General features: G+C 46.0%; 1 protein-coding gene across 4 annotated transcripts; it reads right to left on the minus strand.

The window, feature by feature from the left end:
- Window positions 1-213: 213 nt before the first annotated feature.
- HYOU1 (hypoxia up-regulated 1) lies at window positions 214-27726 on the minus strand. Of its 4 annotated transcripts, none has more exons than XM_024207300.3 (25): window positions 27686-27726; window positions 24157-24248; window positions 22995-23088; window positions 21047-21125; window positions 20556-20710; window positions 19107-19183; window positions 17843-18024; window positions 17016-17131; window positions 15424-15607; window positions 14771-14905; window positions 13281-13363; window positions 13050-13182; window positions 12478-12665; window positions 11417-11555; window positions 11229-11289; window positions 9131-9213; window positions 8311-8511; window positions 7031-7227; window positions 5715-5802; window positions 5024-5146; window positions 4454-4587; window positions 3765-3849; window positions 3037-3289; window positions 1873-1956; window positions 214-547 (listed from the first exon to the last, which is right to left on the minus strand). In XM_024207300.3, the coding sequence occupies exons 1-25, from the start codon at window positions 27709-27711 to the stop codon at window positions 486-488; spliced, it is 3054 nt and encodes a 1017-aa protein (XP_024063068.1). In that variant the 5' UTR covers window positions 27712-27726; the 3' UTR covers window positions 214-485. The 4 variants fall into 4 exon arrangements, with proteins under 4 accessions (XP_024063068.1, XP_024063066.1, XP_024063069.1 ...); XM_024207298.3 differs by lacking the exon at window positions 27686-27726 and adding an exon at window positions 26294-26460; XM_024207301.3 differs by lacking the exon at window positions 27686-27726 and adding an exon at window positions 26294-26362 and having other exon boundaries at window positions 24157-24334.
- Window positions 27727-27950: the final 224 nt, after the last annotated feature.

The following is a 27950-nucleotide window of genomic DNA, read 5'->3' on the forward strand; positions in this document are numbered from 1 at the left end:
GCATCAAAATGAGAATATACTTCCTATTGGCCACAGCATCCTGTTTCCTTAATTCAGTACCTCTTGCAAAGAACTCTGTGACAGGTTTCTGGGATACTTTAAAACCTTCATCCTCACCAGATGAGGCACGGCCCAGAGTGTTCGTGCCAAATTATTTCCTAAATCTTACAGGCTTTTTTTGGTACTGTTTTAATCTACCCCCCCCCCAAAAGCCACTTCTGGTGACTTCAATTGGACTGTACTGGAACTCAGAGTCTTCAGTGAGCACATGGTCATCTTTAAACATGTGAAAAGACAAAGAAAAAAACAACTCACTCACTAAAATTAACAGTGAAATTCCCAGGAGAAAAAAAAATGTACATCTCTATTGCATTTTGTTGTCAGCCTGTTTGTCATGTTCCATTTAACATGAAACTAAATGGGTCCATTATAAAAAAAACCTGTTAAATAAATAGATGTGATGCTAGAAGAAATTTCAAGGGATGTTATAACTCATCATTCGTCCTGCTCTCCTCTCTAGCTTCTGGCTTCTTCTCACTCTCAGGTTCTATGTAATAAACAGAAACAAAAATAAAGTGAAATTATGCTTATAAAGTGACAAGCATGCTATACAATGTGTTTTTTGAACGCTACTATAATATAAACATTAAAATACTTCAACACACTCAGAGAACAGGGGATTGTAGAGTTGTGGAGGTATGCTTGGGCACTAGTATTAGATTGTAGCTACTACAAGTGGCATGATTAGACACCAAGGCCTGATTCTTAAAACACTGATGCACATAAGTGGCTTTACTCATATGTGTAAGTGTTTGCGGAATCAGGCCCTTGAGTAGCCCAAAAATTCTATCTGATAGGTGGTGGCACTGGTGAGGACAGGAACAAAAATAGCAAGTTGCAGACATACCAAGGTGAGGTAGAGATTCACCCATGCTGTGTGGGTTAAAAAGGAGACCTTAAGGAGGGGGTAAACCAGCATTGCCACATATCTTGCCACATGGATATTATTTAGAGTCACACTGTCAGGTTAAAAGTTGCTTTTGGAAAATACATTTCCTTCCCATGTTATAGACAATCCCTTGATTATTCGAGCTGAACAATTTCTAAGAGTTTAATTTACTTTTTACGCTCTACACTATTTGCTTAAAGTATACATTTAATTCAGTTTGGATAATGAAAATGTATTAGTTTCCTTGTTTATGGTCACTTGCAGGTTCTCACACACTAGCACAGGACTGCAGTGTTTGACTTCCAAATGCTGCAGGGAACAATTGCTTTAAAAATCCCTTAGAACTTTCCACTGGAACGTAAAAACTGTCAAGAGAACATTTCAATTGGTTAGGTTGTAGAAGTTTGGTTTTGATCCTTCCAGGGACACACTACCACTATAATAGTCCCCTAGTTAGGTACAATAGTGTCCTTCAGCCTCACTGCACAGGAACTTAATTGCCACATCAAATCAAGCCAATGTCCCATTTCCAACAGTGGCTGGAACATGCCAAAAGTTCTAAAGCAGATGTAACCATGTCTTCATAATAGCCCTAAGAAGACAGTTTGAGGTTTTAAATCAGTTAGTGACCCCTTTAGGTGGGTCTATATTGCAAGTGAACAGATTTACAACCAGTTCCCCTTCCTCAGTTCTAGCGGTAGTGTTAAAGGAGCCACAGCTACCATTCCATCCCAGACGTTTTTCTGTAGTTGGCCCTTTCAGTTGTATAGTTTGATTCACTGACACTTTCGCAGCAGCCAGAGGCTCCTTCTCACCCTGTGGTTCATTTGCAGGGAAACAGAAATGGAGAGAGATTTGCAACCAGTGGGCTACAGACATCCACAGTCACTGAGTTCCATTTCCTTACACAAATGAATCCCTACCTGTGTCCGGTCCGGACTGATCACCTAGTGTTGCTTCCTCAACTATGGGAGGTTCCCTGATTGGACTGACATCTTCAGGTTTATCTGTATTATGGGGGAGAGATGTGCAACAAGTGGTCATACAAGTATGTCAAGCCCAACACCTCCCCTAGCTCTGGTATAGAAGATCAAATGTACAGATGAAACACTGGACAGGAAAAAAAGTTTGCCAATGTGGACTGTAAGTGAACCAATTGCAGCCCAACACTAGACCATTACTAATTTCTCATAATTGATCCTGGGAAAGCCAATGGGATGGTCAGTAAGGGTAGTCAATAGGAGCACTTTGAGAAAACACAGAAGTACCCCAGCAAAGCGGAGGAAGCATCAGGCAGCAAGCCATAAGGGAAGAGTTCAGCAGAGATCAAGAGCAGCCAGAGGCAACCCTGGAGTAGTCAAAATAGTGTGTGTGGGGTGAGGGTTGTGTTCTGAGCTTGCCAACAGCCACTGGAAGAAGATCAGCCCCAGGCTGAGGCCTGAGAGTTGTGCAGGAAAGCCATCCCACGGTCTGGAGCCTGACTAAGATATCCCGCTAAAGGAACCAGGGCTAGCATAGGGGAGCTTTGTCCACAGACAGAGTGGTATGATCTTTATAAAGGGACCGGGCACTCAAGACCTCATCTATCTTGAGAGCTAGGAGAGCTGTAAATCCTAGCGTCCCTAATGATGTGACCTAGGAAATCTCTGAAATCAGCTGGCTACCACTCAGGTAGCAGAGAATCAGCAGGTATCCAGAGCAAGGTGTCACCTCTTAGAAGGCTGTGCCTCACAGTGGGGAGCAGAGACCAAATTGGTGCTGAAGGCGGTCTCTTCTCCAGTCTTTATTTAAGCCACAAAGGCAGACGCTTTCCCTCCCATGAGCTTTATAAAACTTGGACACCTTCTCAAACAAATGTCAATGAAAGAAGATACAGAAGTAGCACTTGGAACATGCTAGATTTCACCAAGCTTTCTCCAGTAATTCCCTGATTAGGAGGATCAGCAGCTTTTCCGCTTTTATCAAAGATTTCTCTCATTACAATCTCCTTTTGCTCAGTGCGAACAGCTTTGAGAGAACATTATACCTGGTGGTTCAATAATATCAGATGCTCACAGGAGCACTTGCCTGTCCTGAGTGTGCCTCACCTTCTCCTTTCTCCTCCTTGGGAGGGATAACCTTCTCGCTGTCGGGGGGAGCTGTGGCATTCTTGCCTGAATCAGTTTTTGTGGTGTTCTTTTCCTTCTTGGGTCTGGGTTTTGCAAACTTAGCCTTGTTCAGTAGATATTGCACCTCCCTGTCCAGGGCTGCTATCTTCAGCTCTATGTCCTTGGACAGCAGGGTGGGCTTCTCAGTGGGAGGAAGTTTATTCTGTTCTGCCAGTGTCTCATTTTTCCAAGTCTGCAAGGAAAACCCAGGGTCAATCTCTCCCCATGAATATGCTGCTATTTCCTGGTTATATGAGTTACTGCTTTTAAACACACAATCCCAGACATAGCACCTGGGCATTCTAATTGCCCGTGGTCAACAAGGCTTCCACCCCCACATCCTCCAGCCTCTTAGTTCTACAAGACCAGAGAACAAGAGTGCCATTGGCTGCTCTTAAAACCATACAAATACTAATTACTGGGAAGGCACTAGCCTCCCATATTGCACATGAACCAGCTGTATCTCCAATCGCTACATTTTTCCAAAGCAATATGCAATCAAGTTTGGTAGCAGGGAGTATTAAAACAGAGAGAGGTTTTCCTAATGTGAGGAGAGGATGTACATCCTCTGCTTCCTATCCCCAAGTTAAAGTAAATCCATTAGCTGTGGCATTGATCACATTATCCAACAACACATCCTGAATGGGCTCCCCAGCCCCTTCACTTACCACAGTTTCATTGATTGCTTTCTCTAGGGTACTCAGTTCCACCTCTGTGAATATCTGATCGGCCTCTGGAATCATTCGTGCTCCCCTGAAAGACAAAAAAAAATATTTTTGCCCCAATTGTTGTTCAGGGTTAACATTTGCATCAATGGTATTGGAAATTTCTATAAGTCATTGCACAAACTGACTCATGTTTTTGGATCTTACTGCTTTTCACATATACATGAACTTCTGTCCAAGGAAAGTGAACACTAGAAGACTCAGGTATTTCAGGTGATTGGGGGTTTTGTATTCCATTCCCAATCACATTTAGTAGTGACAAAAATTTACCATGGGATTGGCCCACAAGTGGGTTTGCTAGGATGGTTGTATGGGGGTGGAGGAGGGTGGGGGGGGAAAAAGGCAGTCCTGACCCTCCTGAGAATGGGTGTGCTTTGCAGTATGCATGGGATGTCATACTCTTTGTTCTGAAGAGTAATATATGGGCTTTGAGTGTTTCTATTAACACACTCCCTAAAATGCCTGTCAGGCTCTAGAAGGAGCCACATACCAGCCTCTCATACCAGCCCTGTTCCCTCTATGGGTTTAGCGGCTAGCAGGCCAGATTCCATTTTAAGTAGTGGGTCAAACACATGCAGCACTTTCTGCACCACCCACAACTTCAAATCTTCTCCTCAAGGTCTCACTCTTACTTGAGGAAGATGCTGGAGTGATTGAGCAGATTTTCGAGGGCATTCAGGCGGTCTGGCCATTTCCTTCTTTCTTCCACACGGAAGAAAAGGCTCCTGCAGAGTTTCTTCAGCTCAGAGAGCTTCTCTTTCAGTTCCTGCAAGTGTGAGAAAACAGACAGGAACAGAACTGATCAGACATCTAAAACCGCTCCAAACTTTTAATCCCAGAAATATTGTGAATCCCAGAAGCTTGAGCTGCAGGAGTTTTGCCTGCTGTGCCCATCAGATGCACAAGTCCTGTACGCTAACAGGAGTTGCAGCACTAGACACTGTATATGGAGAATGGGAAGTTAACTGCTTTATGTGCTCCAAGAGGTTGAGCAACAGGGATGGGAAGGGCTAGTTCTTGTGCAATTCAGTGCTGGGCAAATTAACAAAAGGGTTTCCAAGTCCCAGAGCAAAAGGGCCAGAGTAGATCAAAGCTCACCTTTCCTGACTTGGGGACAACAAAGAAACGAAGGAAGCCTAGGTCTATTTGCCACCTACTGGCAATTCAGTGCAAACTGACACCCTACTTCCATGCAGCAGTACCTTGGTCGTGGCTCTATAGCCCTCCTCCTCCATCCAATTGGAGGCTTCACTCAGTTTTCTTGAGATTTCCTCTCTCTGCTCCTCCGTTGAGACAAACTGATATTCCTCCTGGTAAAGCTTGTCCTGAGAAGAGTAAAGGTCGCTTCAGCTTAATTGCTGACTAATGGGAAGGCACAGACAGCAAAGGAATCTCTCTCAACCCCCTGACAGAATGCAACTGCAACCAACTGTAGGACTCCTGGGCTGCTCCATGCTAATGAGTGGAAGTTCAACCCCCAAATTTGTCCTCCTGCTCCTTCAATCAGCTGAGAGTGGGATGGGAAAGCTGACAAGTCCTCACATGTAGAATAAGCGCTTTCCTGCTGCCCTCGCTGATTGGAGTTTCTTTCCAGCTAGAGCGTGATGCTGATGAGACATGCAGAGGAGGGGACAGCATATACAAAGCTTTTATGCAGGCAGAGATTTGATTTAGTATGCTGCCTAAGCCCTAATCTGGTCCCATTTGTCTTGAAGAAGCTTCCCAAAGCCATGTGGGACAGGGAACACTCAAAATGATGACAGATGAACGCCTCAAAGCAACCGCTCCCCACCTTGAAACGGATACAACCCTCTGCAGCCAGCTCAGCCCTGACAGTATACAACCTCTCCCACCTGCTTTTCATAAGCTTTCAACCCTTTTAATCGCTCTTACCTGGGTCTCAAAGATGAATGCCTCCAGGCTATTGGCTGACTTTTCCCTCTCCTCCTTCTCTAAGTCTCTGACTGTCAGATCCTGGAGTCTAAAGTGCAAGGAGGCCAGAAATAAGCAAAAATATCAGCACCTGTAAGAGGGGGTGATGTTCTCCTTGCAGACAGGGATCTCTGTAGGCAGCAGTACCTATCACTCAGACACCATTAACTAACTCATCAGCATCCAGGCCAGGCCAGTTACAGGATACACTTAGATGTCTTAGCGTCAAATCCAAAAGGTGGGAAGTCAGAAGAGATCTCTCCTAGTTTCAGTGCTCAGGATGTTTCTCCTTGAGTACTGACTGGCTAAAACTTTCTCCCTAATCCCCTCTAAACCAAAGCCCCCCCCTAAAAATCCATCCGCACTATTGTTACCTGCACATGTTAGGGCAACCCACCTTTCCTCACACACATCCCAAATTTTCATTGGCTACACACCGAAACACGTCAATGAAAACTATGGCAAGAGAGATGATAACAGTTATAGTACTGCTCCGAACACTGTTCATTCTCCTCCCACCCAAGAGCTGTGTTAGACTCATTGGGCACTGATAGCATGGCTTGGCTACTATGATCACCAAGGGGGCTGGGGGGAGAATCCCTGTCCATACTGTGGAGGTGAGGGGACCATGTAAACACTGTCGTCACTAGCATGGTTACAAATACAACAGGGACAGATCTTTAATGTCTCACAGAGCCAGGGTGTCACTCCACAGGAGCTCACAAGACCAGAGTCGAAGATGGAAAAGATTAAAATGATTGGCTACAGTGATGTTAACTGGCCAGGCTGAGCTTCCCCCCACCTCACTGGGCGTAGAGAGACCATCTGGGATTCCCAGCCACTCACTGCAGATCTAACCTTCCCTCCAACACACACAGCCAGCGCTGTCTCCACTTCCAGCTCTTGTCATTTTCTAGTCTCAGAACTGACCCTTTTCTTGTGCACATTTATCCCAGTTCCTCCCTTTGCCATTCAGAGTTTCTGGCCTTGCCACCTTTTGGGACATTTACCCCTAGTTTGTTTGAAAGGGCTGCTGAAAGAAGGATGGTGACAAGAGAAGGGTCAATACAGGTAGTGGGGGTGAGCAAAGTCTTGCAATGTTTACTACAGTCAGATTCATTCTGGGAATGGGAAAAGGTGGTGTCATCTCTGCACATGACCTGAACTCAATAAGACATGCACCTTAGAATCTGTTGCTCACTCTAGTCCCTGTGCCCCAGCCCAGTCTGCTCCCATAGCCTACTCCCTTCACTTCAGCATGCTCCCCTCAAACTTACTTCTTCACTGAGCTCTTCAACTCCTCCTCCAGCAGGTCAAGCACATCACGGACATCCAACTCCACACTAATCTCATCCACGAGTTTCTGCTTCTTGGGGACTTTGGGTTTCTTCTCTTCCATTTTGGTGGCTGTGCTGTCACCAGGACTTTTGGACATTTCTTCCTCTTTCCCAGATTCTTCCTTTTCTTTGGGATCCTGTGTCAGAGAAGCAACTCCAGGATAAATAAAAAGACCAATTTGCAGTACCATCTCACTTGCAACAAATATTTTGAAGAGAGGCACACAAGAACCTGGTAAGGTGGATTTGAGCTCCTAGGGTTAAGCTAGTGTTCTACATCTATAAAAAATAATTTGCAGGTCTGCAGTGCCTTAATGCTTCACAGGCCGAGAGACCTTGTTTCCGCTATGAAAAAGGTGTATTCTTAACTCTAGTTAGTTAAATAGTGCTAAAATCCTAGTGAAGACAAGGCTACTCCTTTTTCTTTAACTCTACCTGCTTGCTTGTGTGAGAATCTCAAACTGTCTTATCTTCTCTAGGATTTTACTTCCAGGTAGTTAATTGGAATAATAAAAAAAAAAATCAACATACCTTTTTTCCACTGTTAAGGCAAGGCCTTAGTGCTTCCCAGACATGGAAGCCAAGGAACAAAAATTAACCGAATGCCCAAGATTACATGGGGATTTCAGAACAGAACACAGGACTCTAAGCTCCCAGTCCCATGCTGCAAACAGCAGGGCCCATTTCTATTCAGAACAGTGCATGACTGCCTCTCACGGACTTCTGCACACAACAGCTTTGCACTTACCAGCTCAGAATGGCACTGTAGGTACAACACAGCAGGATGAGGAACAAATATAAAGCGGCCTTGGAAGGAGAGAGTGGATTGATATGAATCTGAAGGGCAACGGGAAGCAATGCTGAACACATCCTTCTGAGGATGAGGCAATGTCAAGGGAAAGGGTTCTCTGCAGGGAAAACTCCAACAACGCAAGTGAACTTTGGCAAGGAGTCTCCAAACACTCAGCTTCAGACCCTGAGTGAAGGTCACTCCCCACTTCTGCCCCTAAGGAGCAGGGATTGTATTTCAGTGGCCTGTCAGTTAGGGATTTATTTTCAGAGATAGTGAGCAGGAACAAAGCTGTGGTGCTCAGCCTGTGCACATGGGGTAGCATCTCTCACACCCTCCCCCATTATTTCCAGTCAGATTCCAGTCCTGAGGTACAACAGCACAGTGTCACCATTTTAGGGAGTCTCCCTTTGCAGAGTCAGCTGCTCACCTGAGATGCTGTTTTTTCTCCTTCCTCCTTTTCCTCCTGTCTCTCTGCTTCTGGAGGGACAGTTTCTGTTTTATCCTGCATTGGAGATGGCTGCTGCTTCTCTTCCCCCTGCTCCTCGCTCACTGTTCCTTCTCCCTCCTTCTGGTCCTGTTTCTCCCCCTGTTCTTCTTTTCCTGCTTCTGTCTGGCTCTCCTCTTCCTCCTGGGCAGCAGGGAGGAAAATGCCACAGTTTTTACATGGAAATATCATGCAGATGTGTTACACAGAGAGGGCAGGCTCATACTGGAAGCTTGGCGTTCTACGTGGCACAGAGGCTACAAGAGAGGGACAGGCAGCGGGCAGGCCAATGAGGACTTCAGGAAAGTCATCATATCACCTTGGAACCACAACCCTTTTCTATGCCTGGGAAAGCGAACTGAGACTCCTATTGGCAACAACACAGGAGCAGCCAGGCCCAAGTAGTCTGTGTAGCAGGAGAACCTGCCAGAGCCTACAACGATGAGATGCAGGAGATTGTAGCCTACACAGCACTACCCAGAGAGGATCCAGAAAGGAGACTGGAATGACAAAGAGGATTCATCAGGGAACCAGCCTTGGCAGCATTTGCCGAAGGGATTGCCACCAGAAGGGCTGTATGTTTATTTTTAACACCGTGTTAGACTTTGAGACAGATACAAACTTCTACATTGTGTAGTTTTTAAATCTTGATGTCCTGCTGGTCACCCTGATTTGGTTCGTGTTTAACTACTGCCTCCTCTATTTTGCAGCCAGGACTGAACCCAGTCTGGGTCCCACCTCCCCATCAAAGCCAACACCTCACCTGAACAGTCTCTGTCAGGTTCTCTCCTGTTTCCAGAGTAGGACCTCCTCCTCCAAACAGGCTAGAGATTGTGTTTCCAAGTTCTGCAGGAGAAAAAAACAAAACAAAAAAACCTCAGAATGTCAGTCTTTGAAGCAGTCCGGAGAACAGTGTGAGAGGAGGAGGAAGAGCAGCAACAGCAGGAGGGAGTGACATGCATCAGTCAGGGGTCTGGTAACTCATCAGTGCAAAACAAATTTTCTTGACTTTAAAATCATGAATTCTGTAGAAGTGCCCCTCCAAGGTCCAACAGTAATCCAGGGGCAGCCTGGGATCCTGACAATATTTGCTGTAACAACTCTTGCACTACCATTGCTAGCTCTTTCCCTTCCTGCACATCCCTCTGTATACAAAGTACTGGGCCCTCATCTCTGCAAAAGCGTAGCCTGGAATCTGCCTCTCCAAATGGTGATTGAGTTTTCCACTGTTCACTGCCCTAGGAGACCTCCATCCATATGCAGTCTCACTCCTCTTTCCTACACACCAGCTATAAGTCTCTGCACTTGCCCTGAAAGCAGGACAATGGAAAGCTTCCAGTCAGTGGCATCACAGCCGAACCAATGAAGCACCAGATGCACAAGACTTCCACTGCTGCCCTCAAGACGAAGGAAAAGGATTTGTTTCCTTCTAAATACACCCCTTCACTGAGGGAGGTGAAAATGCAGCTCCCTTGTATTACTCATGCATGTGGTGCATACCTGGATACCATGCTGATGGGCACCTTAGGAGCATGCATGACACTTTCAGGGAGACTTGTCCCCTCACCTAGCAGCACATGCTCAGGGCCATTAGTTATTTTGGATCTGCTAAGATTAATAGACAGGTACTTGCGACCCTAAAGATTCCTCAGTGCCAAAAGAATTCACTATTCTTTAACAAATCCCATCAGGCTTGTCAAACTCACTACACCTAGCATACTGCTTTTGTAGTATTTATCTATAAAGAATGTCATGTAAGATCTTAAACGAAAGCCAGGATCTCACTGGTCATTTATATACGGTAATTGCAAAACATATGCACTGAAGCTATGTAAGGAGTTATGCAGATATATGCTGGAAAATATACATTTTAAGTCTGAATCAAAGTAAGTTTGACAGACAGGTTTTTGCAAGACAAAAAGGAGTATATTCACCTGTCTGTCTCAGTTCAAATGTACATTAAACACTGTGAGCCAACACAACGGAAGATCTGTTTGCATATGAAATCAACATGAGATATGAAGTCAGCACACCAGGGAATAAGCCCCAGGGGTAATCCTGACTCAGGGGACAAACAATGGATTTTTGGTGTGATATAAGGAAAAGGATACCATTATCCTTCAGCGAGGAAGCAAAAACAGTGCTTTTTGCATTAATGATAGAGGAATCTTAGCTGGGTTGGCTGGAGACATTGAGAGATTGCTTCAGGTGAGGAACTACTTTAGACAAGTTAAGCAGCTTGTTAAAGTTAAGTTTAGGCTCTACCAAGAGTGTTATACTTTTTGTTTTACATGTAAACATTTCTGTTTCCATTATTATTCTTGCTATTTCGTCAATCTCAGCTTTCAACAACTTATGTTTGTTTTCATTATAAATATATCTCGGTGCTATGATGTTACGAAGGACCTGATCCTGAGTTGTAACACTTAAGCTGTGTTTATTCTGTTCCCTTAGAGATAGCAAACTGGATAATTTCTGTGAGCGGCCAATGGTTAATGGCTGGGCACCACAGGGAATGCTCTGAGGACTCGGTGGGTGTCTATAGCTAACCTACACAGAGGATGAGGTCTGCGGAGGCCTGGCAGGCAGTGCTTGTGTTGCCAGAGGCTGTTGGTTTCAGGAAGCTGAGTTACAACAGGCATAGATAAGACTGCTTCACACTAAGGGCAAGTAATTGTGAAGTGCCTCACAACCCTGGGTACCTGTGGGGAGTGTCAGAGTACTTCACTTAATTGGTCACTTGTCCCCAGCCACAGGACCTGTCTCTTTCAGAGAAATGTGGTGCGGTTAACTAGGAGTTATTATGAATTCAAAGCAACAGCTGGTCTGAATACAAAATATGAACAGTACAGTGTATTTACTTGTTAATGTTGACTCCTCCTCTGGTTTGTCCTCCACTACAGTTTCAAACACAGACTCCACCTGGAAGCAGAGACAATGAGATAATATATTTAAAAAAGGTCTCTTAGCAGCACCTGTAGGGATAGGGTAGGGAGACTGCGCGAGGAAGGGAGGGGAACATAGATGGCACTAGCTAGCTGGCACTTACCCGGTCAAGGCTAAGCACTCCACTCTCATCCATATTGAAGTGAGCTTTGATGCCTTTAGACTCATAATCCGAGTGCTTCCTGAAACTATCCCCGACTCCTCTCAGCCTCACAGTGGTGAGATTCAAGGACCCAAAGGCTCTGGGGGGAACCAAGGCAAGACAGAGAGAATGAACAGATACCAACCGAAGAAGCCTAAGCAGCAAAGTGGGCAGCCATCCCTCTTCCCCAACTCTACTCCAGCATTGTCTCCAATCTACTCCAGTGTTCCGGGGTTCTATTCCCAGCTCTGCCCCACTGGGGCCAATCACTTCTGAGCTTCAGCCAGATTTCAGACACTGAGCAGGCTGCCGTTTCTGGTGTTATTCATACAGGTTGACATACTTAGTGTCAGTTACACGCACGAATGGGGACCCCCACCCCATCTGCCATATTGCAACCGTTCCAATGCCACTCACTGGCAAAGTGTCTGAACAGGCAACAAAGCTGGATACTTCTTCACACCAATGCCCTATGGTAATCAGTTGTTTCTGATGGGAAGGTCCCAGACTCAACAAGTGAGCCCAAGAACCAGAGCAGGGATAGCCCGAGAGGGAGTCTGCGCACGTACAAAAGAGAAGTTAGTGCTGGCAAAAGGTGTCAGAACAACTGTCTTGGAGACTAGAATCATCTGTCCACAGAACAAGCAGCCCTGAGGCAGCGGCAGTGTGAGTTTTCCCCATACTGCCCTCTCATAATGGGCCTGACCTGGAGGTACTAGCTCTAGGATGAGAGGGGAATTCAGTCTCCACACTACTACCACAGTACCAACAGCAACACAGGTCCTCTAACCCTTGGCCCTTCTGGTGAAAATGCCAGCTAGGGACCAGTTAAAATGGAGAGGAGACTTCTCAATACTGCAATGTTAGATAACTACACATAACCTGGCTTTCTCAATTATATAAGGATTGCAGCAAAGATTCTGAAATTGTGCATCGTCGGCCATCCATCTGCACGCAAGCTTCTCCAGCTAAGCACCTATCATCCTGGGGGCAAGTCTGTGCAAATGCCTGTCCCCACTCACTGCAGGTCATCCTGGCTCAGGAAAGCCAAGTCTCCGTAGTTGACATAGAATTCAAAGTCATCCGTGTAGCGGTTGAAAGTGATGACCTTGCGCTGTGGATATGGTGACATGCGCTGAAACAAAATTCGCTTGTTGTGCTTCAAGCTCTTGGATTTATCCTCCTCCTCAACTTCACGGGTGAACTCCACCTGAATCATGTGGGTAAGGGCAGAGAATCAGCCACTAACAGGAACATTTTGCCCTACATTGCAACTTTGATCACAGGATTCCAAAGCACTTGGTAGACAATCCTTACCCACCTTATGGGGAGTGTAAGCATTACCCCATGTTACCAGATAAAGAAGTGAGACTTCCCCAAAGCACCCAGGGTGAATACTTTAGTGTCTTTCCTTCCAGTGGCTCCACGTACAATTCCAGACTGAGCACCATTACCCCTTCAGCACTAAAACCTGTAGGTTTCCCTTATGCCATTCCAGCACCACAAAGTCCCACTGCTTATTTATAATCACTTCTCCCAATGCCACCCCACACTATACCCTCCTCCCCCAAAAGAGACAACAGGGGAAGCTCACCTGGATGGGGAAAATAGCTGCATCCCGAACAATGAAGGGCTTGACCTTAAAGGCTTTGCTCAGAGCAGCCGCCTGGTAGACTGCACCCATAGCAGCAGCCTCGTCTGCGTTGATGTTCTTCCCCAGTTCATCTCTGCAAAGCAAGGTGGAGGGAGTTGCAAGCTTCTCTGTCACTAGTACAAACACAAGGTTGTTGAGAAAAGGCACGTGGCAGAGGCCTCATATACTTACTTGCCCACGGCTTTCAGCAAAGTCTCCTGCACTTTGGGGACTCGGGTGGCACCTCCCACTAGAATCACCTGATCGATTTCATCCTAGGAGTTCACAGACAATCAGGTTCTGCCTTGAGAATGTATTTTTGGAAAAGCTAAGTTCACTGCTTCAATATCCCTCCACCATCCACTGTTTAGTGCTCGGAAAGCAGTCACACTACCAACCCCGCTCTCAAACACAAGACTGGGGTCCAAAAATCTTAAGTCCTTATTTCAGTAAACTCCCAAAGTAGTTGTGCCCGAGTGAGTACTTCAAGATCAGGCCCAATGGACATGAGCGATTTACAGAGCAGCTGTCTCCAGCATCTGGGACACTGCACCTTACTTAACAAAAATCAAACCCAGATCAGGCTCCATGCCAGAGGAGCCAGTCATTGAAACAGTGGTCCAGAGAAGAGGAGATAGAAACTACAGCCATGAAAGGTGCTGATCCAAAGAAGCATTGCACGGCATCCCAGAGACAGTCATCTAGCTAGGGGACTCTCAGGAATCTAAGGCACCTGCCACCTTAGAATCTCTAAGCACCAAACAAATGAAATGAAATGTCTCTCTGAAGATAGTCACATCCGGACATAACCACAGTCAGGCATGCGCCCTCTGGAGAGGCATCCAGAGATGAGATTCCTGATCTATGGTGAAAGCTAGGCCAACCTCAGACGCCTCCAAGAGATGTGGGGGAGACATATTCTTAAGTCTTCATACCAAAATTAAGGGCTTTTTAGTAGTCAGTAAAACCCTGACCCGAATCCCTGGCTTACAGGCAACCAGTGCACATGGCAATCATGGAAACCTGTTTGACATGGTGTAAGTGCATGCCCTCAACCTTAGGGCGCACCCTTTGTGCCAGGACACAGCATTGCTGGGGACTTCGCCTCTTGCACCTCCTTTGGTGGCCACTTTCTCAGCTGTGGGGACCATGCCTAGCCTGTCTCTTCCCTGGACTCCTTCAGAGAGTCTTCTGTGATGCAGCCCTCTGTCCATGTCATGCAACAGTCCAGTCCCCTTCTGGGGTTCAGCTTTAAACAAAATATTCAACCGACTTCAATTTTTTTAATCTTGTAGGCCCTAGCTCAGGACTCCTCTCCTTCAGAGAGACCTGTCTCCTCTCTATGTCCCCTGAACAGAGTTCCTTCCGGCTACTTGTAAAGCTTAGCTCTGCCTCCTCTGTCCAGGAAGTAATTAGTTAAACTCTTTCCCCCTCCCCCACGGTGCAGACCACGACTAACAGGGTCTTTTCCCTTGCCAGTGATGGGGGTAAACCCCCATTACACATGGCAATGTGGTAACTTCTGCACTGCCACCTCTGCCCTCAGGAAGACAGGAGCCTGCACTTCTCAGCAGGGTGAGTTACCTTCCCAAACCAGACCCCTCTCAAACAGCAGTGGTTGTGATGTGACAGCAGCTCAGCATCAGAGGACCCCACACTTGTCAAAGTATCCCTGGACCTACCAGGTTCATCTCTGCGCTGCTCAGCGCCTGTAGCACAGGGCCTGGGACCCGCTGGAATAAGTCAGAGCACAAGTCTTCAAACTCTTGCCTGGAGACCTTGGCCCTGAAGTCCATGTCATCCAGTAGCCCCTCAATCTGGCCAGGAAGTCAGAGAGAAAAAGCCATCAGCTTCACATTACACAGCATTCTCCAAGCTAACGTTGTTCCGACTCCCACTGGGTTGGCTTGTGTGTTCCAGCCACTCCACTGCACCTTATGAATGCAGCCTATCCTCTTACATCCCAATCCCTCCACCAGTGCTGGAGGGACACAAGACATGGTGCCTTGGATGTAACAGCTGTCTAAATCTCATGCTCCTGGTAGCCATTTAGGAACAGACCTCTCCTAATTTCCTGCAAAGGTCTAAACATTTCTCAAACTAGTAACATTATGGACTTGAGTAGCAAAATCCAAGTTCTCACCAGTCTGTTAAGCGAAATCTGTTTAGAAAAGCCATCAGCATTGGTGTCTCCTGGGCAAGAGTGGAGGGAGAGAACATTGTAGGAGCATAAAGCTTATGTAAAGCAGAGGGACAGAGCTCTCCCAGACTCACTCTTAACCCAAATCATCCCCATTCCTGAGGAAGGGGGATTTCCTGCAGCACAGGGACATACCTGGGCCACATGGTCAGCATTAGCACTCAGGATAGTTTTCAGGCGGTTGGCCTCCTTTAGCAGCTTGGCCATGGCCCGGAGATTCTGCCGAACATCTTTCGAAGGCTGCTGCTTGTTGAAGAGTTTCACCAGGTAATCCCGGAGCCGGTGCTCCATCTCCAATCCCCCTAGGGTGCGGTCAAATCTGAGCAGAGAATAGGAACCAGAAGCAGACACTCAGCCTGGATGGATTAAGTCAATAACGGAACCTGGAGTTGCAAGTACCTTCCCCACCCAGAAGAGAGTTCCAGAGCTGGCCTGGATCTTACAACTCTTACAAGAGCATGCAAGAATTCTCTCACCTGCAAACCATTTATAACAAGAACAATATGCTGCAAAGAGGGATTGCATGCATTCCTGAATGCTGCACAGTTCTCTCCTCACCAAATTCCAGTGCATGGCTTTGCTTTATAAACAACAATGTGGCTTTAAACAAACAAGTTCGGCTTTTAATGTCACTGATCAAAAAACTCAAGCCCCTGCAGGTGCATGAGGCTAGTTGTTTCTGATGCACCTCTACCCCGATATAACGCGACCCGATATAACACGGGTTCACATATAGCACGGTAACCCCGGGGCTCCGGCAGCGGGGCTGGCGCTTTAAAGGGCCCGGGGCTCCGGCTGCTGCGGGGGAGCCCAGGGCCCTTTAAATCACCGCTGGAGCCCTGCTGTCACTACCCCGGGGCTGCGGCAGCGGGGCTCGGCTGGTGATTTAAAGGGCCCGGGGCTCTGGATGACATTGCTTGTCGGCGGCATTTCGGCGGATGCTAGTCTGCCAGCCAGTACGCGGGCACACTTAGACGCCATGGCGCCCGCAGGCACCACGTTAGGGACCCCTGGTCTAGTAGGTGGTTGTGGGGAGCCTAGCTAGCTTTATCCCCTCCCCATCAAAAACCCAGGAGGTGGGCTCTCCTGCCCCATGTGGTACTCCTAGAGTGAATGATGGGTCACATTCTGGATCAGGGGAAAGCCCAGCTTTCCCCCTGCCCCCTCCCAGCTACAGATTCCCTGGCAGCATCCAGGTGTTCTTACATTACAGCATGTGCTGCTGCTGCTGCTGCTTTGTTAGCAGCGTAGGCCCCGAGGACAAGAAGCAAAAGAAGGGAAAGTCTTCTTTAAAATTACTAACTCAGCTAAAACCTGAACAGAATTTCATAGAATAAGGAGAGGCATCGCTCTAGCCCCAAGCTTTTGTCCATGTCAAATTTCAAAGACCTGCCACAAACAATGGAAGTGTGACGGCTTCTTAAAAAAGAGTCACAAGAATCTTTTATAATAGAAAGTGTTCGGTACTCTATACACAAGGATCGCTATGAGCTACACCTATAAAGTTTGGCAACATGTCCACATTCTAACTATCCTTTGTACAAAGTGAAGTCACCCAAGTTACTTATAGACTGAATCCTCCCACCCAAGGTACCCTGCCCCTACTCCAGCTTTTGCCTGAATACTCATGTTTAAAACTAGTTCCGAAATTCATCCCATTCTGTGTTTAGAAGAGTCAGCAAAGTAAATATTTTCTTTTAAATATGGGACTCAAGAGAAATTCTTACCCGACCCCCCGAATCTGCAGCTGAGGCTGGGTCCCCGAGTCCTTGGTTTTCACTGTCTGATAAGTCACTATTGTACACACGGTGCTTCCTGCTCCCATGTCATAAAACATGATATTCTGTAAAGAAGAAGCCAGAGAAGGCTAAGTAAGGTACTGGGGTGTTTTGTCCCTGAATGGGAAGGAGAGAAGACCTTGAGGATCTCACAGCTTGGAATGGGACAGGCACTGATCATTCACTAAACCTGCTCCAGTCCACTGAGAGACAGCAAAGCACAGTTACTCAACATTACACTCACAGCAATAGCTATGTGGATTGGAAGCCTGTAATAACGGACCTATCGAGTGCGTCCTTACTTCTCCCATACTTCTATTTTATAAAGTAGAAAAACAGAATGAATGCTTTGCTCGTCAAGAGTTCCTTCAATCTGAGGAACTCCCAAGTATTTTACAAATAGCCAGTCCCCAGTGAGGTAGGTCAGTATCATTGCCCCATTTTACAAGTGGGGGGAAAAACAGGTCAAGCGTACGGTGAAGCTGACTAGAACCCAGGAATCTCGACTCCCAGTTCCCCACTCTCTGAACTACAAACCACCTGTTTGCTTTCCGTATCTACCAGAAAGCGCAACAGTTAGGAATGTACTTGCTGCTTTATACACATGTGCTCTGCCCAATACTTAAGACAGGTCTGTAACAGCAATTAACAGATAGCATTAACCAAGACGAGCACTCAACCAGCATGAGCACATCTTTATAGTTCATCACTTTAAGTTTCCCACTTGCTTAAGTGGAATTCAGTAGCCCCTCCATCTCTGCACCAGCTGCATATACCTGTGCTGTGGCATTGATGTCCTTCCTCCTGAAGACCCCATAGTTCAGAGCCACAGCAGTGTTGTCATTGATCAGCTGCAGGACCTTCAGGTCTGCCATCTGAGCTGCATGCAGGACTGCCCTCCTCTCCGCCTGATTGAAGTATACAGGGACGGTGATCACTGCATCCTTTACAGGTTGTTCTGCAAAGCATGGAAGAGAAGAGGTTTTCCATGGGAGTGGCAAGTACAAAAACTCCTCCATAACAGGGCTATCAACATGCAAGTAACTATGGAGATTGTGACAGCAAAGTCAATGCTGCAAAGAGAGACTGTAGGCCCATTTCAGCCCAGGTGAAACTGAAAGAAGTCATCAATGGAGTTGACCAGGGATGAATCTGTTTCAGCGTTTCCACCTCAAACCCACCAGGCTTCACAGCATCTTGTGAGATGGTGTCACTCCCAGTATCTGCTGTGAAAGGAACACGTTCAATCTGTTCAGACTTCAGCAATTAATCTAATCTTCCAGAATCCCAAAATCCCAGCCTGTAGATGACTGAATTCTCTCTCTGGGGTAAATCCTTGTTTGAACTCCCTTTAGTACAAATGCCTGAATTGTAAGTATGTTAATTGCAGGCCTGTAATACAGCAGTAAGAACAGATCCAGCCAATTCTTCTGCAGTTTCCATTGCTGCTGGCATTTCTGATTAACAATACAGCGATGAGAAGTCCATAGTCTAGTTTCTTTTATTAATTAATATTCCACAAGATAATTTTTTTTTAAATATACGAGTTTAGCACTGGTGAAAGGAACCAGAGCAGGTATAAGATGGACGGCAGCAGGGCAAGTTTGCCACTCTCCTGCCAAATTCCTATCACCATGCCCCAAGCCCTAACCAGCTCTAGAGATGAAAGAAGTCTTCAGTCTCTATATTTATTCTCTTTAGAGGGTGCCAATATGAGGGCTAGTTAAAAAAAAAAAACCAAAAAAAAAAAAGCAATAATCTGGTGTTTTTTTTTACTTGTCCACAAGGAACTGGGCTAAGACATCACCAAACAGCCATCAGCTAGAAACTCTGGATAATTAGCAGATTAAGCTTGATTTAAACTGATGACTTAAAAGGTTAAATGATTCAACATCCTGTTCCTGATTCCCCAAGACATCCCGTTTGAGACCTTCAACCCCAGTCCCCTCCAGTTTCCCTGTAAATTCCACATCCTATGAAATTGAACAAAATAAACTGAACAATGTATGGATACTGTAAAAAAGCAACAATCATCCCAACCTGCAAATTCCTCAGCCAGACCACGTGAATAGTTCAGGACCATGCCCAGTATCTCTTCTGGAGAATACTGCATTTCACTGCAACACAAGGCAAGAATATAAAACCCTCCATCAGACAGGCACTGAAAGTTTATTCAACTGTAAAGCCAAAGCTTCTCTAGCAATTCTCACAAGGCACCGGGCAATACGGGATGAAGCACCAACATGACAGCCCCAAAATCACATAAGCCTAAGGAATTATCGGCTCCAGGGGAAAAAATGGAAAACTCCCCACCCCGAGAGTAAAAAAGCGATAGAACTGGCAGCAAGGCTTTTGGAGAGGAGAGTATTCCCCCCTCCCCAACAAGGACAATGTGGCCCAAAGCTCCACATTTAACACACCAAATGGAAAAATAAGCCATCAATGGAAAGTCCAGCAGTGACCATGTGGGAAACAGACACCACCTGGGTCCATAAATAAGAAGCAGGAACAATATTATTCCAGAAGGTTATAATTCAACATGTTGGGATTGGTGAGCTTTGCTCACCAAAGGAAGTAGAGGCGCACACTCTCAGGTGATGGGGTGGTGCCACAAAACCCAGAAATCAATAGATCACAGGTGAGATGGGAGGTTTGGAGAGAGAGAAAAGAAAAGAAAGAAGGAACAAACAGGGATGGGTTACAAGTCACAGGGTCAAAATAAGGGATCCAAGCAGGACACTGTGCAGAGAACCCTGGACAACATCCCTGCCCCAAGAATTGGGGGAATGTCATTCAGAGAAACTCTGCAAAGATGCACGTATCAACTTGGGACCGGAAAAAGGCCTTTCAGATGTAGAGAATCCCCCATCCATCTCCCTCCTCCTGGACTGACAGTCCTGGAATCCAAAGTGCTTTATTTAGCCAGAGAACAAGCACAGCACAGGCAGTGTCAGGGAAAGCTTCCCTCTTTTCCCCATGCTATCCTCTGCTAAAGTGCTTTACCTTGAGCTGGTCTGATGCCTTTGGGGCACCAGGGAGCATAACCTCAGTCTCTGTGCTGCGACTGGAAAATGGCCAATTGCAGCAGTATTTGGGATGTGGGTCCCTGCTGACTGGGAACTGTAATGAGACCTCTCTCCTCCCAAGCTCACTTCATTGTTTTCACTACTGACCTGGGTGGAATTTGAACTGACAAGCAAGAAGTGAGAGGCTCCAAATCCAATAACTGGGCCTTTAAGATGGCCATTCCTTCCCAGGGAGATTTTATACCTCCATCTGTAGCTGTCTGGAGCAGCTTTCCTGGAATGATACATATAACAAGCTTTCCTTGTTTGGTCATGCTACAGAGAAAGCTAAAACCAGCATTTCTCCTCTCTCTAGTGGTGAGAGTCAGCTGCCGACATGCTAGAGGAGACGTTTCCCTGTAAGTTTCATAAGCAACAGCACAGCAGTGAAGGTATCAGGAGGCAACTGGAGTCAGTCACTCACTGGGACAGTTTGAAGATAACCGTCTGTCTCCTCTCATCCTTTACCAGCTCGTGTTGTGGGAAGCGCCAACGGTACAGTGTCACTTGGGGGTTGTCTATGTGTTTACCCAGCAGGTCCTGAAAATACCGGAGTGCTATCTTCGGGTTCTTTATGGACTGCAGAAAGGAAGAGAGCAAGCTCAGTCCTGACTCTCAGGTAACTTTCACATAACCGCTCCCAACCAGCCCCACACTGTGTGCGTATATTTGGGAAAGAATTTTTGCTATGGGAGCCAAGATTGACAGTCTGGTAAAAAGCAGAGATGAAACCACATATAACTAGGGTTTCCATAGGAGAAATAATACAAGGTGAGGGGGTAAAATCTCTTAACTTGGGCACTCAGACACCCATCTCCAAGGGACTAGTGTAGAGAATACACATGGAATGTGGGTTTTGTATACAGGTATATGTACAACATATGCAGCTGGAATTTAGGTGATTTGGTATCTTACCATTCCCATGGCGCTATCGCCAAAGAGACGCTCATTTTCTTTCAGGGCTACAGTCACTGGCGTTTTCCTCTGTGATTCTCTAAGCAAGAAAAAAGGATAAAAAAATATGACAGATGGACATTGAAACAAACAACCCCCACTGATGGGGCTGAGAACGTTTAATGCAGAGAAACTCAGTAAGGATACTCAGATGCCACCAGGAATGGAGGCTACGTGCTAGAGATAGCTCATCGTTGATTAGTCTGAAGTGTTTCAATAGCAGCATCTCCTTCCAGGGCTGCTGGGCTAACTGATCATTCTCCAAGAATGAGACGCAGCACAGTTCAGTGCAATGTCACCTACAATTGCTCTACCTGTCTGTCTATTTGAAAGGCATCTATGATTTATCCCTACTTCCATACTGCTTGGAAGAAGGTAACCAAAGTGTTAGAATGCCAGAGGCAGCACTTTCCTGAATTTCTAACAAATGGCTCAGGGCTGGAGGGCACTCTAAAGTAACCTCAGTGTGCTTCTGACTTCTCAGTACCTCCATCACCTATTACCATACCCAGATCCCCCTCCCCCCGCAATACACACATTACTCCTAACTCCAGAAGGATGGTAAGAGAGTTGCATGACAAGGAAGGGCTGTAATTGAATAGCAATGTCAGAACTTGGAAAAGTTACCTGACACATGCTAGCCTGAGGCAAACAAAAGATTAGCTCACCCCCAACAAGCGAGGTTCAGAGGCAATTCTCTAGCAAGCATTCTCTGCAACTTCATTGGGGAAGCCATCTTTCCCATCAGCCTTTGGCTAGCAGATTCATAGATTGCAAGGCCGGAAGGGACTATTGTGATCATCTAGTCTGATTGCCTGTACAATACAGGCCATAGAATGTCCCCTAAATAATTCCAGTTTGAACTAGAACACATCTTTAAAAAATAGCCAATTTGATTTAAAAATTGGTAGTGACAGAGAATCCACCATGACCCTTGGTAAATTGTTCCAACGGGTAATTACCATCACTGTTAACGTACGCCTTATTTCATCTGAATTTGTCCAGATTCAACTTCCAGCCATTAGATCTTGTTATACTTTTGTCTACCAAATTAAAAAATCCATCGTCAAATATTTGCTCCCCATGTAGGTACTTCTAGACTGTAATGAAATCATCCCTGAACCTTCTCTTTGTTACGCTAAATAGATTAAGCACCTTGCGTCTATCGCTATGAGACATTTTCTAACCCTTTGGTCATTCTCTTGGCTCTTCTCTGAACCCTCTCCAATGCCGGATACTCTTTACGTCTCTCACCTTCTGCCTGTGGGAGTGAAGGAGCTCCCTCTTCCCACCAACAGACACCTGACCTTTGGGGAGCAGGGAGGGGATCCACTCATCTTCCTTTTTCAGACTGCTGACTGCTACAAGATGGAGGTTTCTCTGCTATTCTACCCCTCTCCCAGCCTCTGCTCCCCCCCCCCCCCATCATCATCCACGCCAGTGAATGTCTCCAGTGCCAACAGCAGAGTGAAACAGGTGATTCTTTTTTGTTTCACTACTGCCCAGAGGTTTCTGAATAGTTACAGTGCAACCAACCAGTTTTAGCATTACTTTGGGCAGTTTGGCAAAGCTGAGAAGCAGTAAAGGCACTGGGATTGCATCTGTAGATGCAGGAAGATAACACTACATCTCTTGAAGCTGGGTCACAATTGGAAGGTTTTCTTAATCATAAGGGCTAGAAACTTCTTCTAAATCAATGATTATATCCTGCAAATATTGACAGTGTAGGCTCCTCCATTCCGTTGGGGAAATTTCCTTCTAGTGAAAGGCTGTTTCAAGCCCTGAAAAAAATGACTATAGAAGGCCGTTACAGAAGGTGCAGAGATAGGAGTTTCCATTATAACCCGTATCTCCTCACAGGTTTGCTGATATGGGAACATGCCAGACCAGAAGAAGAATTATAGTTTACTTGTTTAAAACGATTTCCATGGGCACCCCAGGTTTTACGATTGCTATCTTCATTGACTCACTGCCCAGGTCCACGGACATCACAGCCAGAGCATCTGCAATGCAAAAGGAATAGATGTGAGAAGCTGTACTTTTTCTGTGAGAACCCTCTCTCAGTTAGCAAGTTCTCCTGGCATACTCTTGGGAAGGGGTGCAGAGAGAGAAGAGTGAGATCATCCTTAATTATTGACTCCACAGGAAGGTGAGGAAATGCCATTCTGAGGTATGAGAAATACAAGGGGTGGGGGGGGAGGGGAGGTAATATATTTTATTGGACCAACTTCTGTTGGAGAAAGACAAATTTGAGCTACATAGAGCTCTTCTTCAGAACTTGGTCCAATAAAAAAATATGACCTCACTCACCTTGTCTCTTGGATATCCTGGGACCAACATGGCTGGAACAACACTGCAAACATTCTGAGGTATGGGCAGTTCCATGCCACCCTGGACTTCATCAGTGCTAAGCTGTTCATTTTCAATAAATTTTAGGACTAACATGTCAGAATTACCTCGAGGACTGTCAGTTTCATCTCTTGATCTTGCACCTCTATATTTTGTTTGCCATTTAATTTTATCCCCCAGTTCTGAGTAAATTGCAGTTCAATTGCTTATTTTTATATGCTTCTTTCTATTAAAGTAGAAACCTGAGACAATATTGTCAATTTCATGCTGGTGAAAGGTTATTAGAATGAGAGCTCTGGAGACAGAAATCCTCTATCCCCAAGCTCTCCCCCAGCACCAGCTACTGATGTACCTCCCCAAAACCCAGCAGAGACCTCCTCTAGTGGTGAGGAGAGAGTGATCCTTGATACAGTCTCCCTGACCCAATCAATGCTTAACTTCTCTGCTGAGTCTGCAAAAAAGGGACGAATCATACTAACTGCTTTTTTGCAACGGACACATTTATTCGCTGAGAACAGGACCGAAAACTATCAACTCATTTCACAAAGATCCCCAAACGGCAGCTGGATAGTTATAATTTTCAGGCTGGACTTCAAGTCACGATCTTGGAGGCATATCCCATTGGAAGTTCCCAGAACCAGCTGGTCCCTGATGGGCAGATTTTTTAAAACTTCCCTCAAACACTGATCAGGTTGTAAAAATCCAAAAAAAAGTGCACATACCGGTTTCTGATGGCAGACAGGCCAGCAGGAGGAAAGTCAGAGACCACAAGGGCACTTGTGTCATCCTGGCCATTGAAACTGTTAATATCTTGCTGAAAATAAGTAGCAAAGATTAATTCCCCAATCTGGTGGTGAAATTCTCAGCATGTGGTGGTATTTTTCTTCTTTATGCCAACAACTAATAAATAAAAATCACATATTAAATATTTACAATACAGATAAACCTGAGATATAAAGTTCTGATCTGGCTCTACCCAGAACCCAAATTCAGAGAGTTTGGATCCAGGGTTGTAGTTCACACCTATCTCTGATTTACAACTATAGTTCATTCTTAGAATAAAGTTAATTTTTAATAAAAAAGTGTCTGGAATATTAAATTTTGGTTTTACAATAGTTTAACAAAATACTAATTTTCTTGCTCGCTAGAGTAGCCAACAATTTTGTGGGTCACAAATAGCAAACTCACTTTAAGTGCCCATGTATGTTCCTCCAAAACATGCACATATTTTGTTATCAAAACCCATCTTAATATCTCCTTCCTTAAATTGCAGTTTAAATTGGATATGATAGTCTGCACTTCCTGTAAAACTTTTATGCAGTTTTTAACAGTGCACTGTTAAAAAGTTTTTGCATTTCACACTAGAGATGGTTGCATTTCAGTAACAGATTAAGTGGTCCTTTGTCTGAAGATGAATGAAATTATTTCATCCCCCAAAATTTCAAAGAGGACAATATAAAACATCAGTTGTATCTGACACTGACACCTATGTGAAATGTTTAAAAAAAATAAAAGAATTTAACTGCACTTTTCTTAAGTGCCTCAATTTAGTAGAAAGGATCTACTGCTTTTAAAAAGGTTAATCTAAAAATATTGCATGAGATTTTATGAGAAACTATCACAATGGACTTAAATCCATGTTAATCACAGTCTTTTAGAATATTTGGAAATGTTGTTGAGAGAACTGCATCTAACTTGGAAATAAATATCCATTGTAACGACAACTGCTCTTTAAAATCCCACTCCACTATATCTTGTGCTCATGCATCTGACAAAAGGAACCTACATATATACTGATATTTCCCACCGGGCCTTTCCAGTAACTCCAATGCTGATTTTCTGGGCAGGCGTGGCAATGAACCATGTCACAGCACAGAAAGCAGCCACCACCTTAAAGAAATTACACCCAACACTTATCATCCCAGCCTGAAGACAGGAGGAACAGGTCAACTCTTCTAGACAGCCCTGAAGTACGAGTACAGACAGTATCTACTTATTTATTTATTGCCTTCACTTCTTCACACACAGCACTGCTTCAAAAAAGCAGTACCAACCTTGACATTACACATTCGTGGTTTACAGAGACATTCCTATACTCATCAGCCCTGCAATTAGTACAAAAATATTACATGGGGCCAATTGCCCCCCCCCCGCCATATTAAAGCTGGCCTTCCTGGGAGTAGCTTCTGGGCTGGTAAAGGCAAATGCTCAAGTCAGTATACAGCCAAGAACCCAAGCAGAAATTTGAAAATAAATTATATATACCATCTTCCATGCTAATGGATGAGAACCACACATGTAACAGAACCACACCAGGCCCACAGATCAAGAACTAAAGTAACCACAACTTCACCAGCCTCTGCACACATGAATACACAAGTTACCGTGCAACATGGAAAAACAACCCTTAACACTCTCCTTTACACAGTGGCTTTAAGCGACAACAGAGACTTTTTTTGGGGGGGGGCAGGTATGAACCATACAGTCCGTGCCCAGCGGGGTAAAGGAATGAGGGGACGTGGGCGATGGGCCCTGTGAAAAAGACCTGCTCCCTCCCTCCAAAGGCTCCTTCTCCCGAACCGCGGGTCAGACCCCTGTAGGTCTCTAATGGGGAGCACGCTGCTCCCAGCATTCCCGGGGTGGAGGGAGCACCATCGAGCCGCCGGCCCCCTCCCCATAGCACCAGCAGCTCGCTCCCCACACGGGTCCGACAGACCGGCCTGGGCTCCTTAGAGCCCTGTGCAGCTTGCGGGGGAGGCCGCATCCTCACCCCGGGGGCACAGGGAGCCCAGGCTCGTTTTCCGCCCGACCCCCCAAACCAGAGTCTCCGCTCCCAGCCCCTCCCCGCGCGCCACTCACCTCCGACTGCGCCGCACACACTGCGCGAGCTCCGCCACCACTTCTGCCATTAGCGGTAGCGGCCCCGGCCTCTCGCGCAACCTCCGGCCCGGACGCGGCGCGAGCTCATTGGAGCGACAAACAGAGCCGGGCCCCGCGAGCCAATCCGGGCAGCCGACGAGCCCCATTGGGCCACGTTCAGAAGAGCCGGAAGGAAGAACGTGGGATGCTCTAACTCCATTGGCGCACGTGGGCCAGGGCTGGCGCTCCGCTCGCAACCCTGGAAAAACGCACTTGGGGGCCGGAGGCGGGTGGTGAGTGAGGAGCCAGTGCATGCCCCGAAGGTGGAGAGATATATGGAAGCTTCATGCATACCCCACGCGAGGACTCCTGTACACACGCTCCCTGCTTTAATATGTCAATGCAAACCATAAAGACTCTTGTGTCCTTGCCTAGTGGGGCTCAGGAGGCAAAGAAAACTACTCTTGTGAAAGTCTTTTGCACAAGTGCGTGTGCTCCAGGGGAAGAGGTCTGTACACCTTCTCCATAGCCTGGCAGTGTAAAGCCCTGGGTTCTATGTAACTATCACACATAGGTATAACAACACATGAATAAAGATTCTTAGGTGGTTAATGAGCCATGGGGAGGTGTGATGTAATTCCTGGTTTCACGGGTAAAATACTAGCAACAAAAAGCCGCCTTTCTTTCCCCAGCTCAAGACCAGCAAGTTATCTGGTCCTGAAGTCTGCCATGCGGTAGAAGAGAGAGGCATTTGCTTCTTAGTAAACCTCCAATAATGATACAGTCAATTTGAAATCAAACATTTGCAAAATGAGAAAGCAAGAAAAAAACTACAACTAACCGAAATGTTATTGTGTTCTGGTCTCATGAACTAACACAATTCTAGAGTTGGAGAACTCAAGGGCTTTTAGGCTGAAACAAAAAAAGTGTTGTGTAGTTTGTGTGTGAAATGCTTGCTTTTTGTTACTTGTTACCTTGTCTGCATTATTGTAACCTTAACTGGGTCCATCAAACTACCCTAGGGATCCATGATTTTAAGTATTTAAAATGGTTCTCTCTACTGTTTGGGCCTACTGTCCTCTGGTAGGCCCCTCCCTGAGATTGGTTTGAAGTGGTATGTGCAATAGGGTGACCAGACAGCAAATGTGAACAATCAGCACGGGAGTGGGGGGGTAATAGGAGCCCACATAAGAAAAAGACCCCAAAAAGCGGGACTGTGCCTATAAAATCGGGACATCAAAAAAGCAATACTATATTGAAGCATTATCCAACCATGAGCCATGCCCTATTTGAACGTCTAGTAAGCGTTATTGAATAGTGTTGCTCCTACATTATTTCGGCGTAGGGAATCACTCTGCTATCACTCAGGGAAAAGGGCCCATTAATAAGTACCTTGTGTGAGGCTGTAGAGGGGTCATAAACGTGCTGCGGACATAGCAGGTAACTTGTGCCCTAGGACAGGACCAGCTTCGATCCCACAAACTCTTACGCGCACACTTGACTTTGCTCCCGCGAACAACCCTGCTCACTTCGCCGGCCCTAGTAGAGCGGAGGGAGGGGGGAACACGGGGGTTTACAGGGGCGCAGGCGCAGAGCGCAACCGTCCCTGCACCCGCGAAAACTACAGTTCCCGGCAGCGGCGAGGCGGACAGCGCCT

Source organism: Terrapene carolina, unplaced genomic scaffold (genome assembly GCF_002925995.2).
Source record: "Terrapene carolina triunguis isolate 2854851 unplaced genomic scaffold, T_m_triunguis-2.0 Scaffold374, whole genome shotgun sequence".
NCBI classification, from domain to species: domain Eukaryota; kingdom Metazoa; phylum Chordata; order Testudines; family Emydidae; genus Terrapene; species Terrapene triunguis.

What these genes read in the sequence shown, in the direction of transcription:
- HYOU1 (XM_024207298.3), bottom strand. Translation starts at nt 26,460, where the DNA reads ATGGGGCTCGTCGGCTGCCCGGATTGGCTCGCGGGGCCCGGCTCTGTT. An exon ending in CTGTCTGCCATCAGAAACCG is followed by an intron (nt 23,089 to 24,156) that starts GTATGTGCACTT and finishes TTTGCATTGCAG; the next exon opens with ATGCTCTGGCTGTGATGTCC. An exon ending in TCAGTCCGGACCGGACACAG is followed by an intron (nt 548 to 1,872) that starts GTAGGGATTCAT and finishes TTTATTACATAG; the next exon opens with AACCTGAGAGTGAGAAGAAG.